The 17,780-nt window shown below is 41.8% G+C and overlaps 2 protein-coding genes across 2 annotated transcripts; both read right to left on the bottom strand.

Annotated features, from left to right (window-relative positions):
- Positions 1–9,771: 9,771 nt before the first annotated feature.
- On the bottom strand, positions 9,772–13,116 carry LOC135644447 (probable mitochondrial-processing peptidase subunit beta, mitochondrial). The gene is made up of 9 exons (XM_065162012.1): positions 12,185–13,116; positions 11,938–12,102; positions 11,716–11,853; positions 11,477–11,628; positions 11,276–11,384; positions 10,711–10,809; positions 10,513–10,578; positions 10,249–10,356; positions 9,772–10,056 (listed from the first exon to the last, which is right to left on the bottom strand). The coding sequence occupies exons 1-9, from the start codon at positions 12,767–12,769 to the stop codon at positions 9,961–9,963; spliced, it is 1,518 nt and encodes a 505-aa protein (XP_065018084.1). The 5' UTR covers positions 12,770–13,116; the 3' UTR covers positions 9,772–9,960.
- A 1,276-nt stretch (positions 13,117–14,392) lies between these two features.
- On the bottom strand, positions 14,393–17,722 carry LOC103980964 (mediator of RNA polymerase II transcription subunit 9). Its single transcript, XM_009397510.3, has 5 exons — positions 17,447–17,722; positions 16,826–16,888; positions 16,547–16,627; positions 14,686–14,744; positions 14,393–14,586 (listed from the first exon to the last, which is right to left on the bottom strand). Exons 1-5 carry the CDS (start codon positions 17,633–17,635, stop codon positions 14,523–14,525), a joined length of 456 nt encoding a protein of 151 aa, XP_009395785.2. The 5' UTR covers positions 17,636–17,722; the 3' UTR covers positions 14,393–14,522.
- Positions 17,723–17,780: the final 58 nt, after the last annotated feature.

The raw sequence follows: 17,780 nt of genomic DNA, 5'->3' as shown, positions 1-17,780 counted from the left end.
GAAATTCCAGTTTCTGTCTTTTGTCCAAATTACGAAAATACCCTTAGGAATTGAGAAATTCCCTATATATCCCTGATTTCAGAAAATATTAATTAATTAAAAGGTTTAGTTGATTATTATTTTTATTATCTAGTAATCCTACATAATGATGATTATTTATACATGTGATGTATGATGAGTGGACGGATGATCATGGACCGTGTGATGTGTGTACTTGTGATTATTATTATTGAGGTCTGCGAACCTCCATTATATTTCTCGTTTATTGTCGGGCCTGCGTGCCTATGATTAAGTTGTAATCACATGAGGAGGCGCAGCGGGAGCGTGGAAGCCATAGCGGGACCCACGAGACGGACGATCATGATGCATGAAGATGCATCAAGATGTCGACGGAACCAACGAGGACGAGATGGACGATCACAAGGCATGGAGATGCACCGTTGCACACATAGATCTTGATGTGAGTGATTAGGCCTACTGGCTCGGGCCTAATCATATTAGGTTGTGGTCCATGATCATCTGGTGTGATTGCTTATACACATACTAGATATGTATATATATTTGCATGCGATGTAGATATATATTAAATATGTACATGTGTGACATGTCATAATAGGAGACCAAATCATAGAAACATCTCTCGATAATATTAAGTCGGTAAACGTGAGGCAATTAGATTGACCCACGTGGCCTTCCATCGTTATGAGTAGGAACCGAATCCCGGTGTAGGTTGAGTTGGTCGAGTCCCTCGAGACTCACCTATATCGCGATTCGCTATCTTGCTTACGACATAGAGATGTCACCGGTGACCTGAGGGCATGATATGCTTGGTCGAGTCCCTCGAGGGTATATCATCAAATCAGACTCATCTTGTAACGAAGGTGTTGACTTAACCGAGCATCATGGTTGGTCGAGTCCCTCGAGGCCATGGTGATTCGGAGGCCGAACAGGACGGGAATCACAAGGAGTTGTGATCGGCAAGAGTTGTCTACCTTTTAGGCTTAGTGTGATTGGTCGAGTCCCTCGAGGTTACACTAAGACGCTGATTGGATCCTGATCCCCACTAGAAGTCTGCCGGAGACTTCCGTTTCACGTGCTGAGGGTGTCGCGTGACTCGTTAGTAAAATAGTGGGAGCATATTAAGATAGAAGTCCATATCTTGATAGTTTATTTCTTGCAAAATCTGCATGTTATTCATTTTTGCTACATCTTTATTTTCAGAAAATGTCGCTTTCAAATCCCTTACGTGGCATACTTGATGTCAACCGCCTCACTGGTCCAAATTATACGGATTGGCTCCGTAACTTGAGAATTGTTCTCACAGCGGAGAAAATCGTGTACGTCCTTGATACAGTGATGCCTACGCCCGAAGAAGGGGCAAGCGAGGATGAGATCGCTCGCTACGTGAAGTACATTGATGACTCCACTCTTGCTCAGTGCTATATGTTGGGCTCTATGACTCCAGAGTTACAGAGACAACATGAAAAGATGGATGCCAGATCCATTCTCCTACATGTCCGTAAATTGTTTGAGGAACAGGGAAGGACTCAACGATATGAGATATCCAAGAGCCTTTTCCGCGCTAGGATGACTGAGGGGACACCGGTTCAGAACCATGTCCTAAAGATGATTGAGTGGATAGAGAAACTCACAGGTCTAGGAATGGTCCTAGAGGATAACTTGTGTGTGGACATTGTGCTTCAGTCCCTACCAGATTCCTTTTCACAATTCATAATGAACTTTAATATGAACAAGCTTGAGGTGACTCTCCCAGAGCTCCTCAATATGTTGAGGGAGGCAGAGAGTACTATTAAGAAAGAGAAGCCAGTTCTCTACACTGGTGAGACCAGAAAGAAAAGGAAAGCAGAAAGGTCCCTTAAGAAGGGAAAGGGCAAGGGCAAACAAGGTAAAGCAAAGGTTGCTAAGAAAGACCCAACAAAGGACAAAGGCCAGTGCTTCCACTGTGGTAAAGATGGGCACTGGAAGAGAAACTGCAAAGAGTACCTTGCAGAAAGGGCGAAACAAAAGCTTGATGAAGCTTCAGGTACATTCATGATCGGTCTCCATTTGTCAGACTCTTATGATAACACATGGGTATTAGATACCGGTAGTGCTTATCATATATGTAATTCGTTGCAGGTTCTGGCAAGGCCTAGGAGACTAGAGAGAGGCGAGATGGACCTCAAGATGGGTAATGGAGCAAAAGTTGCTGTTTTAGCTGTTGGCGAGGTCGCCCTACATCTGCCTAGTGGAGCTTTTATTGCATTAGATGCATGTTATTTTGTTCCTTCTATTATCAAAAACATTATCTCCATTTCATGTTTAACAGTTAGTGGATATAAATTTGTTTTTGAGAACAATGGTTGTTCGATATTATTAGATGATAAGATCATCACGAAAGGAACATTGCATAATGGTTTATTTATGTTAGACACCACTCCACATATCATGAATATAAATATGTCCAAAAGGAAACGAGATGAGTTGAACAGTGCATACCTGTGGCATTGTAGGCTAGGTCACATCCATGAAAGAAGGATTCAAAAGTTGCTAAATGATGGATATCTAGATCCATTCGACTATGTGTCATATGCAACTTGTGAGCCTTGCATTCGTGGAAAACTGACCAACTCTCCATTTAGTGGAAATGGAGAGAGAGCCACTGAGTTGTTGGAACTCATACATAGTGATGTATGTGGACCCATGTCAACTCATGCCATTGGAGGTTACTCCTACTTCATTACATTTACTGATGATTTCTCAAGGTATGGATATGTGTACTTAATGAAGTACAAGTCCGAGGCCTTTGAGAAATTCAGAGAGTATAAGAATGAGGTGGAGAACCAGACTGGAAAGAGTATCAAAACTCTTCGATCAGATCGAGGAGGTGAGTACTTAAGTACAGAGTTTACTCACTTCCTCAAGGACCATGGGATATTATCCCAATGGACACCTCCTTATACACCTCAGCTCAATGGTGTCTCTGAAAGGAGAAATCGTACATTATTAGATATGGTATGGTCCATGATGAGTTTCGCTGACCTACCCATCTCATTCTGGGGATATGCCCTAGAAACCGCAGCTTACCTTCTGAACAGAGTTCCAACTAAGTCGGTGGTGTCTACACCATATGAGATATGGAAAGGGAAGAAGCCTGATCTTAAAGTAGTTAAGATTTGGGGCTGCTCTGCCCATGTTAAAAGACACAACCCCAATAAGTTAGAATCAAGGACAGGGCGATGTAAATTTGTGGGATACCCCAAGGAAACTTGTGGGTATTACTTCTATCATCTCGAGGACCAAAAGGTCTTTGTAGCTAAGAGAGCAGTGTTCCTTGAGAAGGAACACATTCTTGACGGAGACAGTGGGAGAATGATAGAATTGAGCGAGGTTGGAGAACCAAGCTCAAGCACCACTCTACAGCCCGAGTCTGTTCAGGTATCTAATACACAAGTTTCAACTTTACGCAGGTCTGATAGAGTATCTCATCCTCCTGAGAGATATGTGGGACATATTAGAGGAGAGGATGCTGAGGATATTGATCCTCAGACCTACGAGGAGGCTATTATGAGTATAGACTCCGGGAAGTGGCAAGAAGCCATGAATTCTGAGATGGATTCTATGTACTCCAATAAGGTTTGGAACCTAGTTGATGCGCCCGAAGGTATTGTACCCATCGGTTGCAAGTGGATCTTTAAGAAAAAGATCGGAGTAGATGGAAAGGTAGAGACCTATAAAGCAAGGCTAGTGGCTAAGGGGTATCGTCAAAGACAAGGTGTTGACTACGACGAAACTTTCTCACCCGTAGCAATGCTAAAATCCATCAGAATTCTATTGGCTATTGCAGCACACTATGATTATGAGATCTGGCAGATGGATGTGAAAACCGCATTCCTCAACGGGAACCTGGAGGAGGAGGTGTATATGATGCAACCTGAGGGATTCGTGTCTAAGAACTGCCCAGATAAGGTGTGTAGGTTGCTTAGATCCATTTATGGACTAAAGCAAGCTTCCCGAAGTTGGAACATAAGATTTGATGAGGCAATCAGATCTTATGACTTCGTTAAGAACGAAGATGAGCCTTGTGTATACAGAAAGGTAAGTGGGAGCGCTATTAGCTTTTTGGTGTTATATGTGGATGACATCCTCATCATTGGGAATGACATAGGAATGCTATCCACAATAAAGGCTTGGTTATCTAGACACTTCTCCATGAAGGACTTAGGAGAAGCATCTTATATCTTGGGGATTAGAATCTATAGAGATAGATCCAAAAGGATGCTTGGCTTGTCCCAGTCCAGGTACATAGAAACTATTGTCAAAAGGTTTGGCATGGAAAATTCCAAAAGAGGTCTCATACCGATGAGACATGGGATATCGCTTTCTACGAGTATGTCCCCAAAGACTCCAGAAGAAAGGGCGAACATGGATATGATACCTTATGCCTCAGCAATAGGGTCTATCATGTATGCCATGCTATGTACTAGGCCTGATATAGCGCATGCTCTGAGTGTCACGAGCAGGTATCAGGCGGATCCAGGCTTGGAGCACTGGAAAGCAGTAAAGTGTATCCTTAAGTACTTGAGAAGGACTAAGGATCTTTTACTAGTATATGGAGGTAATAGCCTTAAGGTTGAAGGCTACACTGACTCAAGTTTTCAGTCTGATGTCGATGATAGCAAGTCGAATTCACGGTATGTGTACACCTTGAATAGAGGAGCAGTGTGCTGGAAGAGTTCCAAGCAAGATACCACTACTGACTCGACCACAGAGGCGGAGTACATTGCTGCATCAGACGCAGCAAAGGAGGGAGTCTGGTTGAAGAAGTTCATCACAGATTTGGGAGTCGTGCCGGATAGTGAGGAGCCGATTTCCCTATATTGCGACAATAACGGGGCAATTGCTCAAGCGAAGGAACCTAGGTCTCATCAGAAATCTAAGCATGTTCTGAGGAGGTTCCACCTTATCAGAGAGATCGTGACCCGAGGAGATGTAGCAGTGGAAAGAGTTCCATCCGAAGATAACATTGCAGATCCACTAACAAAGCCATTGTCTCAGATTGTCTTTGAGCGTCACAGGGGTCTGATGGGGATCAGACACATAGGTGATTGGCTTTAGGTCAAGTGGGAGATTGCTAGTCATAAGTGCCCAGCAAGCCAATCACGTGAGTGATGGCACGTGTGACTTGATACAGAATCTTTTTGCTTATTATATTTTTGGCGTATATCACTTTATAACTATTGCATAAATGCATATGTATTATGATGTCCTTGGATTTGTGCAATGGGAATCGGATCGTGATGAGATCACGATAATGAGATCGATTCACCTTTAAACACATATCCTAAATAATCCCGGTCATAGGTTACTCGAGAGGGACATCGTGATAACCGGATAGACTGGTGTGCTGTATACCCGTCCATATGATGGATGCAGCTGGTCTCATAGCTGCTCGTGTAGGGACACTAGGGATACAGTACAGGTGCTCATTGGAGAATGAGTTCACTGATTGATCCGCTTACGGAATGCTGGATGGTTGATGATGCCTTATTGTCAGACAACGATTCCGTAGTCCTAGTGGTGTATCTGGTTCTTAGACTTGAGACACCAAGGATGTCCTGTATGAGTGCTCCACTCTTTGATACCAGACTTATAGGTTTGGCTGTTCCCAGATCTAGTACAGCTGGTCATTGGGAGTGGTAGTCGACCTTACGAGGGCTATTGAGTGTCGATAGAGGATCATCCACTCTCGGTATCATGAGAGGAATATCCCATGTGTTCTTGCTCAGACAAATCCCTGGCCAGGGTCATTCGGGTTGAGAGAGAAAGAGTTCTCCGGGAGAATCCGATTAGAGCGAGACTCAAGTAGAAACCGTATGGGTCTGACAGCACCATGCTCGATATACGGTCTCTGGGATATTAGATGGATGAGGGACTATAGGTACATGGTAACTGAGGACAGACAGGTCCAATGGATTGGATTCCCCTGTATCGTCTGGGGACTACGGCGTAGTGGCCTAGTACTTCCGTAGTCGATGAGTCGAGTGAATTATTACAGAGATAATAATTCACTTAGTTAGAAGGAGTTCTGACAGGTATGACTCACGGCCAGCTCGATATTGGGCCTAGAGTGTCACACACATATGGTAGGCATTGCGATGAGTAGAGGTTCGGATATGAGATATCCGACGGAGCCCTTGTCTTATTGGATGCAGATCCAATACCCACTAGGGAAAGGACCCATTAGGGTTTTGACACGGGATCTCTATAAATAGGAGGGATTCACAGCCTCATAGGCTAGAGTCTTTGCTTGCCCTTCCTATTCTCCTCTCCCTCTCCACCTCAGAGTAGGCCTGGAGTTTTGAGGAGCGTCGTCGCAACCCTGCTGTGTGGATCACCGCTAGAGAGGAGGACGCTTGACCTCCTTCACCCTCTCCTGAGGATCTGCAAGGAAACAGGGATATACGATCTCCCTAGGTAACACAATCTCTATACGCAGTTTTGTGTTTTGCGGATTTTGCGCACCAATCTTCGCACGACGACGAACATCTTTTTGGGAATCGGGGATTTTTGTTTTCTTGTTCTTCCGCTGCGCATATGATGTCGCCCCCCATGATTTCCCAACAGCCTCGAGCAAGGGTGGGGGTCAAACTTCTTGACCTGTTGACCTCGAGTGGAGGTGGAGGTTGAGCTTCCTAACCCATATGCCTACGGCAAAGACGAGGATTGGACTTCCCCACCTTCCCCACCTATGTCCTAAACCTCCATGCCTCAGGAGGAGGCAAGGGTTGAGCTTCCCGACCTCCATGCCTCGAGTCGAGGCAAGGGTTGAGCTTTCCCAACTCACGCGATTTGAGTACATTTTACCTTGTGCATCCCACTATTACGGGTTTATTCCGATGAAGGTCGAGTTTTTTCGACTCATGCACCTTATACATTTTGTCTTGTGTCTTCCATCATGATAGGTTTCTTGTAGTGTAGGTTGGGTTTTTTTTACTCATGTGCCTTGTGTACATTTTATTTTATGTCTTTTGTCGTAACGGGTTTCTTTTTATAAAGGTCGAGTTTTCTCAACTCATGCGCTTCGAGTATATTTTATATTGTGCCTCTCATTGTGATGGGTTTCTTCTAATGCATCAATGTATGAGTTCTTTAATATGCTCTTTCAGGTCACAATAATCCTTTTATGTCATAGTCGTAATCCCAGTGGAACCGATAGTATTTAGATCAATCTCTTTTCATCAATGGAGTCTTCATTGGGTAAGGTCTTTGAAGAGCCCTTTCTCTTTTATTTGAAAAAAAAAAAAAGTTCTAGACATATTCAAAGGGATCAGCTCGAACCTTGGGTGAGGTGACTCGGGTCATTCGTTCCTCCTTCGTTACGGTGACCTTGGGGTCGGTGTGGATTATGGTTGCTCCTTCTCTGATCTCTTGTATGACTCTTTATGCTTACCAAAGGCTATTGCTTCAATGATAATATATTGATTGTCCCTCTTAAGTACCTCTAGTATCATTACTATTAGCCTTTCCACCAATGACAAAAGCAAAACGAGAAGGTTTGAGCCCTATCATGAAGGTCTGCATTAAGAGTGACAGATGAGTATCTACCATGCTTGGATTTCATTAGTCAACTGAGTAACAAATTATGCAAGTATTTTCTCCTCCCATTACTTAAGTCTGAGAAGCGTTGTTGCCAATAGCCTTGGGCGCATGTTCCTAAGGAAGTGAAGTTTAAAATCTCGCACGAGCTAAACAAAAGAACCGATAGAAAAAGGCTTCAAGTAGGCATATCATTCTCGTGCTAGGCCTCTTAACGTGGTCAGGAAGGTGTGACACATCAAGGCATATGAAGTTTCATATAATAATATTTGGATACGAAAAGCAACAATGTGCTCCATCGGGTTGGCATTGCCATCAAACACTTTCTAAGGATAGGAGGCAAAAGCTTGCTAGAATCGGTTCTTCTTGAATTTTCTGGGTGAATGGCAACGAACACAAGGTGGGGTCAATTGGTGCTTCTCTTTTGGATTATTGGAACTTTTGTCGCATCTCCTTCACACATCGGTCCATCTGTCGTAGTTGGATCTACAAGGAATCCTTTATCGAATCCGTCGATTGGGTCTCAGATTCAGATAGCACAGAGTGGTGGGGTGGTCCACTAAATTCCACTATTGGGGAGCGTAGAGCTTGCTCGCCTGATATTCGATGGGTCTTAGGTACTCTTGGGATATCGACACCACATCGAGTGGGGGAACCTTGATGGGTATCGGTGGTGCCTATGGTGGTTGAGTCGATGATCGCGGTTGAGCTAGTGGCATCGCTTATTAGGCTAATTAGGGCAAAAGTGGAGCAATAACTTATATCATACTCATTAGCGTCTACATTTGTTGAGTGAAATTTAAGAACAAATTGGCGGGGATGAGCAGGAGGCTCGAGGTCATCCCTAGCGGTGAAATGCTTAGGTTATTAAATAGATGCAGTACCATATCGATGTTTGCGCTGAGGTAGATGCGTCAATATGCGAAAAGGGTGGCTACTACCCCTCTTAAGTGAAAGTACTATAAGTTAGGATCAAAGCCTCTTCACTCGAGTATACATTGAGAGGGTCAACGGATGAGCATTTCTATGACATCAGACCCTCCTTTTAGCCCTAAAATTATGAGGAAAGAAGTCATTGACGTCTTGGTCAGCCCAACATGGTCCAAACCCATATGCAAATGGTTGTTCGATGTGCCTCTGAGATAAAAACGTCGATCACTCAATGTGTCACATGCACGAAGATCGAGGTCAAGATAGATTTTTTTGACTCAATCCCTCCGACATCCAAGTTAGTAATCCGAGGTATATAAGTGCGGATACAAGTAGTAAAAAAAAATTAGCCTTCATTCATTATGTTGAAGATGAGCTTTTATATTTGATCGTAAAATGATAAAATATTTTATATAATATTTCATAGGACGGCAGCCTCTAACCGTCTCCAATAGCCTCCCCTTAGTCTCTTGTCCACATGGGCGATTAGGGGGGGAACTCATAATTACCTGTCTTGAACCTTTGCACACGTAAGCAAACGGGTGGAGGATGGCATTCTTCTTCTTCTTCTGCCACCTTGAACATCACGTGATAATTACATATTGGGTAACGACTAACTAATGATATAGTCTTTATCATAAAGTTATTTTTTAAAATTTTAAAAAATAAGTGATAAATATAAGATATGAATGTAGGAGTTTTACAACTAATCTAATATCTTCGTATATAAAATAATTATGAATGCTAATTATGCTAAAACCAAGAAAGATAAATTAATTAGACGGCTGAGTTTATGGTCAAAACCACGGAAGATGCATATGATGGGTTTAATCAAGGTCAAACATGTTTACTCAAGAGAGCGAATTGTGACTACATTGCTTGATACGTTATTCTGTAATTAAACAAACGGGTGATGGGCTCTTTTCGATGCTCTGCTTCCACTATGCTAATCACGCAGGATATCGCCGGGTTGTCTCCCAATTCTTTTTCTTTCGCATCCTGTCTTGGGTCTTTACAGGATGATAGGGTAAAACGTAATCCTGTATGTATTGGGTACCATATTATGATCCGCTAGATAGTAGTCACAACAAATCTAGATTCTGACGACAATCATGTTTCATTATTCATGAACTAAAATATAGCTACGAGCTGAAATATTGCACTTCAAGCATTCTCATGATATCGATGGTTGTGTGATAAGTAGCCTTCCGGGAAAATTCATAAATGTGCACACGATCAAACTCAAGGAAGTTGGCTTCAATATCTCACATGTTACAGAGATATAAGCTAAGCTAAGAAAAGTAAAGGGTAGATAAATATAATCGATATATCATTGGCCTTTTGATTCTTGTACTTTGATTGTTACATGATGCCTTGATCGATATGGTAAATGGCACAACATGTAAGTACCATTGACTCCTGGAACAAGATTCACATCCTGTTCACAAGCTGAGCGGCGGTCTGAGCACAGAACCAACCGTGCTCTGGCAATTCCTGGATCGGTCCTGTTGCGGCAAGTGCAACTTCCTGAAACATTAAATGGTGATTAGTAACAGTATGAAACATGAAAGAAAGATTGCCTAATTATTGACTCATCTTTCAAGCAAATATCAAAGAACAAGCCGGACGAACTGCCAGGTAAAAAATCCCACAGCATAATAGTCTTTATTTTAAATGAGTTGCAATGTTAGATTTAAATGAGCAAAAAAGTCTCATTGCCTTATTGATGATGAAGTTCCTTGCTGTCTCCATAATTGCAGCAGCATCAACAGCATCAATGCGAGCAAAAAGCTCAACGAATGGCAATACCCGCCCATATGTCAGCATCTGCACGTGGTGATGAAAGTGATCCTTCTTAATATTCTAGACAAAATATATTGAGCTCAACAAAATTTAGGATGTTTGCTTATCAATGAAGCCCCCTAAGGTATATATTGCAAAAAGAAGTATTGAGCAGCACAAATGTTGAGCACTGATGTCTACCTGACGGCCATTATTCTCAGAAACAGCAGTGGATCCATCAATGTGAAGCAAAAGCACGGATTTTAACTGCATAACATGTAGAAACTACTAAGATATTCATTCAGAAAAAGCTTATCTGACGATCATAAGTCAGCAACGGATATTTTCACAGAGAATAGTGGTGAACGTTGTTGATATGCAAATAGAATGCTCCATTACCTGATTCCTAGCACGAATAACTTCAGCTTCTGACACTTGGTATGCAAGTCTCTTAATCTCATCCATCAAGACACATGATAATTCACGCAAACATTTTGGCTGCAACAACAGATTTTGAAATGGAAATAATAAAGGTGACATGCACTTCCATAGTTGTTACTTAATAAGTCATAGTAACAAAAGCACTTCTATTACCTAATATTCAATTTTCTAAGTGAGGGAAGCTAACAGAAAGTCTATTAAGAATGCTGGTAAAAAGTGTCATCTTTGTCTTCACATATTTATGCCTGAATAAATATTCAGGATTTGTTATCAATATCGCATGCATCTAGAGGATAACGAATGTCCACTGGGCTGCCTTTTCTTCATAATAATTGCTCAAGTTTGTTTAAACATAAAATCCATTAGCAGATGCCACCAGGACATTGAAAAGAACTCTCAATGACCAACAGTTCATAAGCAACAACATGCATGAGAAGAAAGATACATCGACACAAACCCAATATTTTGAAACAAAAATAAAAGAGCTACAATTAAGCTCTTAATCTATGAGAATAAAGCTTACCGAGGCAATGGAGTAGACACCAAACAATCCTATATCACGATAGTTGGTATTGAAAGCCATAATATTTTCAGCTAAGTCATCAGTGCCTACTCGACGAGCAAGCTGAGACCTAATAGTTCATGGAATAGCATAACATTGTTGAAGCACTCGGCTAAAAGTGTATTGTACTGGCAAAAAAGAAACTGCCTTCACTCATCTTACCCTGAGCAATTGCCGACACCAATGCTCTTGTTCCAACTACCCAATAAGCTTTGGATTACCATAAGGGGGATAGAGTTAGGGTCTGTCCAGGATGACCCTTTAAATGCTATTGCAAAATGCGCTAGAGGCATTCCCTCATCCTGCACTCGAACCTATAATACATATGGTCTATTGGTGATATATAACCCAACAAATCGGGTGCACAAGGAAGATAAATTCAGTGATGTAATAACACAAACCTCTGAACCTGTAAAAACAGCTGGATTTGCATTTACAAGCTGATCTGCAGTGGTTGGATCTGTGGAGAAATTTGTGAACAGCCTTCCGACCATGTTAACAATCTCATCATGTTTAACAGCTCCTGCAGCCGACACAACCTTTGACAGAACACATCCAAGACCTCAGAATTTCTCTACACTATCTATAACCCAAAGCATAAAGATTATTTCACAAGAAATCACCATTCTATGGCCTGTATAATGAGTGGAAATGTATTGCTGCAAGTCAACCCTCGAGATCCCTCGTATATTCTCCTCCGGGCCCAATATTGTGTCCCCTAGAGGATGGCCCTGAAACGCTGCAGAATGCAGGTGGTCGAAGATTACCTCTTCTACCTGTCCTTGCACCTGTTTCCTCACATCGCCAGACATGCATAAGAACCTACTCGTAGAGCAAACAGAAGGAAAAGGAGAGGAACCACGAGCTGACCTCCTCCATCTCCCGGAGGATGACGCCGCGCTCCCGCTTGATCGCGTGGTCAGGGAACTTGGAATTCTGCAGGATGTCAGCGAGCACGTCGACGGCGACGGCCACGTCCTTGGACTGAACGTCGGCGAAGAAGGTGGTCTGCTCGCGAGAGGTGTAGGCGTTGAGCCGGGCGCCCATGTTCTCGATCTCCTCCTCGAGGGAGCGGGCGGTGCGGCGGCGGGTGCCCTTGAAGATCATGTGTTCGAGGAAATGGGCGGTGCCGTTGGTACCGGGGGCCTCGAAGCGACTGCCGGCATCAATCCAGACGCCGATAGACGCGGTGTGGGAGGCAGAAATGGGGGCCGATTGGGTGACGACGCGGATGCCGCTGGGGAGGGTGGTGTGGCGGACCCGGGGGAAGCGCAGAAAGGGGGAGTGGTCGAGGGGCGGCCTGGCGTCGGGGGAGCTGTAGCGGAGGAAGCGGGGGTCCGGCGCCGGCTCTTCGGTAAGACTTGGGCGGGCAGAGAGCGAGAGGTAGCGGGCGCGGACGGCGGACGAGAGGGCGGCGTCGAGTTTCCTCCGAAAGCGAGAGAAAGAAAACGCCATGAAGAGAAGCTTTGGTTCGTTCGTTTTTGGCTAAGCAAGCGCGCAATCTGATGTCGTCGGGCCGATGTTTCGGAAGCTCAAATTGTGAGCTCCGAGGAAACAAATTCGTAATAACATCAATTGGGAGGGAGGAAAGGGGTCGGAAGATGAGATACGGCGCTAAGACATTTCAACGAACAAGTCCAGGGCAAGACACCCGCAAGTTTGAAGCCCTAAATCCCCTTCGAATCGGGTTCGAGTGAGATACCACCAGATACCAGTCGTGACGCGTCCCGCCTGATTACCTACACGAACACAGATCTACACTCGGCTGCTAAGTACCGATCGTGAGTAACCTTGATCAGGGATGATCTTCTCCATATCAAAACCAATCTCGATCATTGAAAGGAGATGTGGAGACTTGGCTTCTCAAAATCAAATCAAATCAAATCAAATTTCAACCATTGAGGTACTATTCTCGTTGTTAAAGCAAAATATCATTTATCCACGTCAGCCCCATATCAACTAACCACTTGGCCAAGTCCTAGTCTAAGTAGGACTCGGGCCCCAACCAAAATGGATGGTTAGAACAAAGATACACTGATAGAAGATACGTACAACGCCTTGTGCGTTATGAAATTACCGCATCACCCAATCTCTAAAGAGTCTTGATCATTGTAGAACTCCTTCAATCATTGTCTATATGGAATTCTTTCGTGTGTTGAGAAGGCAATTCCTGTGTGTCAAGGAATTATCTCATTACCTAATCTCTTGGGAGTTTCGATCACATCCGTACTTCGAAGCCTATATGAGAAGGAGATTGTTGCCTTCTCAATTGATGGAAAAATCTTAAAACCAACATTCCTCAAGTCAAAGGCATCCAGAAAGAATCTGCAACCTTCGCGTTTGCCATGCAAGAACTTCCAAGCAATCATCGCTTTAGTTTCCTGCTTTAAATTGATAACAAGAATATATTAATTTTTCTTATAAAATTATGTTTATTATATTAAAAAAAGTACAACTTCTCTCTCACAACTTTGATGAGAGATGGACCTAAACCTCACAAATGATGATGTGGACTCGATGAAAGAAGGAAAGAGTTCTAGGGTTGAGATAGCTTTTTGAATGTGCATCATCTCCGCCTATCCGCATCTACTTATCAAGTGAGTTTTAGCTTTTCTTTCTATTTTCCTATACCTCTGTCCTGAAGACAGTCTTGAAAATTGATCATCTTTTTTCCTTCATCGTCTAAATATTCCGGTCAATGCAGGAAAATAAGACAACCAATCAAATTGAATAAAATATTTTTTTTCTTTGGAAACTATAAATGGAGGAAGGCTCTGAGCCAAAAATAAAATCTTTATCAATCAAACTAGCACTTTCATCAAACACTACTTCATTAAGAAAATGAGCAGAGATATTTACTTCATCTTGGCCTAATAAGAAACGAATGAGCTAATGATGGATGATAACCTCTTGGCAATGGATAGAGCATTCGAGTGAGAGCACGGCTACAGCTTCTACTGCAGTAGTGTGGGCACCTCGGGGTAGCTTGAAAGCATGCTGCGGTCGATCTACTTCATCTTGGCCTACCAGTGTGATACATGAACAGAGCATTCACCCGCACAGGAACAAGTATCAAGATAATTCAACTAGTGTCACTTTAAAGTGCATTTGAACTTGGAAGAAGTTAGCAACCATCGTCTGTGAAAACTAAACCCAAAGTCAAGCATGCATACAGTTTTCTTATATCACATGTAAAAAGAAACGTGTACTATCTGTTCCTCTCTGGCTTAACCAGTTCTTCTACATGACTTCTGTACTTGACAACTAGATCCCTGCTAAAAAACAAGCACTAATAAGAAAGAGAAAAAAGAAACTAAAACCAAGTAGGAATACATAATGCACATGGATATCTCTATGAGGCATAAACATACCTCCTCTGGTTCAGTTGTTGCATAGTCTCTTCCAGCCTACGCTTCTGTCCCTCAACTGTCTGGAAGAATTAGAATAGGACTCCAATTAACCAGAGAAAGGGAAGGAGAAAATAAAGCGCACACAAGCTAAATGAGACTTGAGATCCTTCTAACCCTCAATGACACATGGAATAATGTCAGATTGCACAAGAAATAAAGGAATACAAGGCAATATTTATCTTATATATATATATATATATATATATATTAGTGAGAGAGAGAGAGAGAGGATTCAAAATCATATTCACAGAGAAAAGAGAAAACCATTGATTTATAAGCTACGGAAAACTTTTCTGCAAGCCACCACACATGAAAGTTGGGAAAAATTCAGCTTGTGGTCTTTATGTCGCTTGACAAGCATGGAAAAAGATGATACAAAACACGTGCCAATTACTGGTGTGATGATACTAATGGATCATTCTTTTTGGTAAACAAATGGTGCTGTGAGATTGTAGTCAGTTCCAGACACTGATTAAATTTAGTTCAAGATTTGGGTGCTCCAAATGTCCATAAATCATTATGTCACTAATGGATGCTTTATGAAACCACAACCAAATCTTTATTGTTACTAGCCAACAACTGATTTATGAAATCATCTTTGAGTACCTTTTTTGGTCCAATAGTTGCCTGAATATCAGTATTCTATACCTTCTATATAAATCATGTCAGAGCTATGGACTCATACATGCTTCGCAATGCCTACCATATTCATTATTAAAAAAATAAGAAGAAAACTGATAGAAGTAGAAGAGAGTGAAGAGTGATCTCTTTCTATCAACTGAAACAATATATCAGAATTATAGAAACGGTAAAATGATTTTACACCAGGGGGTGGGAAGAAAGGGGAGGGGGGAGGCCATGATGTGCTTCCTGGTGAGAGCGCACACACACGACCAGATTCATTTGATAATAGAAAGGGTAAAATGATTTTAGACGAAAGAGAGGGGAGAAAGGGGAGAGAGAAGCCATAATATGTTTCCAGGTAAGAGATCATGAATATCTTAGTCCTCAAATGTGTTTCTGCTTCACTTTCTTTTGTCTACCTATCTAACAATTTCAGGATTTTTTTTTGCGTGCCTATCTATCTGACAAGTTCAGTAAAACAGTCCGGGTACATTTCTGGTAGGAGTTTATCAATGGTCAATTGAGAAAGTTAAATTGATATATGCACAACAAGTTCAAGATACTTATCCTCTCTCAAACATTTACTCTAAGAGAGAAGGTAAAAAAACTGTGTTTTATAGTGTATATATTACCTCCTTGAAGCATCTACAGGTAAATGACCATACAGAGGATCAAGGTTAAATTCTCGTATATACAATTCTAAGACATCTATCTACATATTAATGTATGCATATATTGGGGTAATATTTTACATATCCATGAAGGAATATGAAATTTAGCATAATATTGTTTGTTTTAATCCCTACTTGATTCAAAAAGCAATCATTTGAAACCGATATTGTCTGCCCAAGCAAACAAATATGCAACGATAATTTAGTAGTTAGCTAATATAACATTAGCACTAGACATGATATATAACAAATTATTGTCCATGTTATACAAATTTGCTCTTGTCAAAGTAGATTTGAGAATATACTATCATTCCATTGAGAAAAGCACTTGAATAAAGTCCAACATAGATGTTGGACTTCAAGACATCAAATGGCTAGTGCGTTGTTGCACAAGTAATTGATCAAATGAAGTCAAATGTTTGAAAATCTTATATGCTGTTTAATGTAATGAATTTTTTTTAAAAAATCCAACATAGATGTGTAAGGTATATTGTATAGAACAGATGGAAAATCATTGTCTTACTCACCAAAGACTTTGTACTGATGGTTTCTGAAATAGAATCTAAAAGTTGCTGACACCTTTTAAATTGATTGGTCAATTCAGTAACCTGGAAAAAAGGATAAGAAAAATAATCTGCCTGCTAGTTAGAAAGCCAAATTACTAGATGTACGAAAAATTCTATATATAATCAGGTAATAGGCTTGTCATCAACCATTTTTAAGAAAATGAATCAGAGAACATGCAAAAATATCTCAAGCTTATTGAAATTGCTACCGCCATATGGGGAGGAGAGACAGAGATTAACCAGAGCCTCGTATTGTTGATCACGAATTCCGCTATCAATTGCATCGGCTAACCTTTCCACCAACTGCAAAAGACAAGAGGCAAAGCATCAGCAAGAAAAACTGGCAGTATAGGACATCCTCCAGATACAACTACAAATATAGCTTAAGATTTTAGCAGATACTAATCGACTTTCAAATGACCATGGGTTCAATATGAACACTTTCTCTACTTCAAAGAGGTATTTCTCTAATCGAATTCCTTTGTATCAGAAACTGTAATCGAGTTCTCAAACTAATTTCCTCTTTTCTTGCATGATCGTCGATGAAGTAATATATAAAGATTCGATCAACCTTATCCAAAAACGATCCACCAAACTTTGCTTCGGTCTCATGTCTCAAAATAAAAAAAATATGAGAATTTGGTAGAAGAACGAACGCTAGTATTAATCGGACTACTAAAACAAAAAAAAAGGATATCATCGACATAACCCTAACAAAAACTGAAAGCATCTACTCGAATTAGACCTTGATCGACCGTCTATTTTATCGATCATAAGTTCAACCGAGTCTACAGTAAACCTGAATCAAGAAACGAAAACAGACCTGACTTGGGGCGAAACAGACCGGATGAGAAAACTTACGGAGAGGAGATGGAAGTGAGAAGCCAAGGACGGGTGGTGATGGTGCTGCTGCTGCTGCTGGGGCTGCTGTTGAGGCTGCGACAGTAGAGGCGGCGGCGGGTACTGAGGTTGGAGAGAGTGGAAATCCTGATTGAGAGGGTTCTGATTTGGGATCATCATCCAACTCCCCCCATTGTACTGGTGATCCATCTCCTGCACACGCACTCCTAATCAGAAGAAAGCCCTCTCGTTCCCCGTTCTCCAGCGACTTGACAAACTCGAAAACCTTTCTTCCGAGTATCATTATTATTATATGGGCCTTTATGAGTTGGGCTGACGGAATGCGTTCTGAGGG

Source organism: Musa acuminata, chromosome BXJ1-4 (genome assembly GCF_036884655.1).
Source record: "Musa acuminata AAA Group cultivar baxijiao chromosome BXJ1-4, Cavendish_Baxijiao_AAA, whole genome shotgun sequence".
Taxonomy (NCBI): Eukaryota; Viridiplantae; Streptophyta; class Magnoliopsida; order Zingiberales; family Musaceae; genus Musa; species Musa acuminata.
This window is presented reverse-complemented; position numbering and strand designations above follow the sequence as displayed.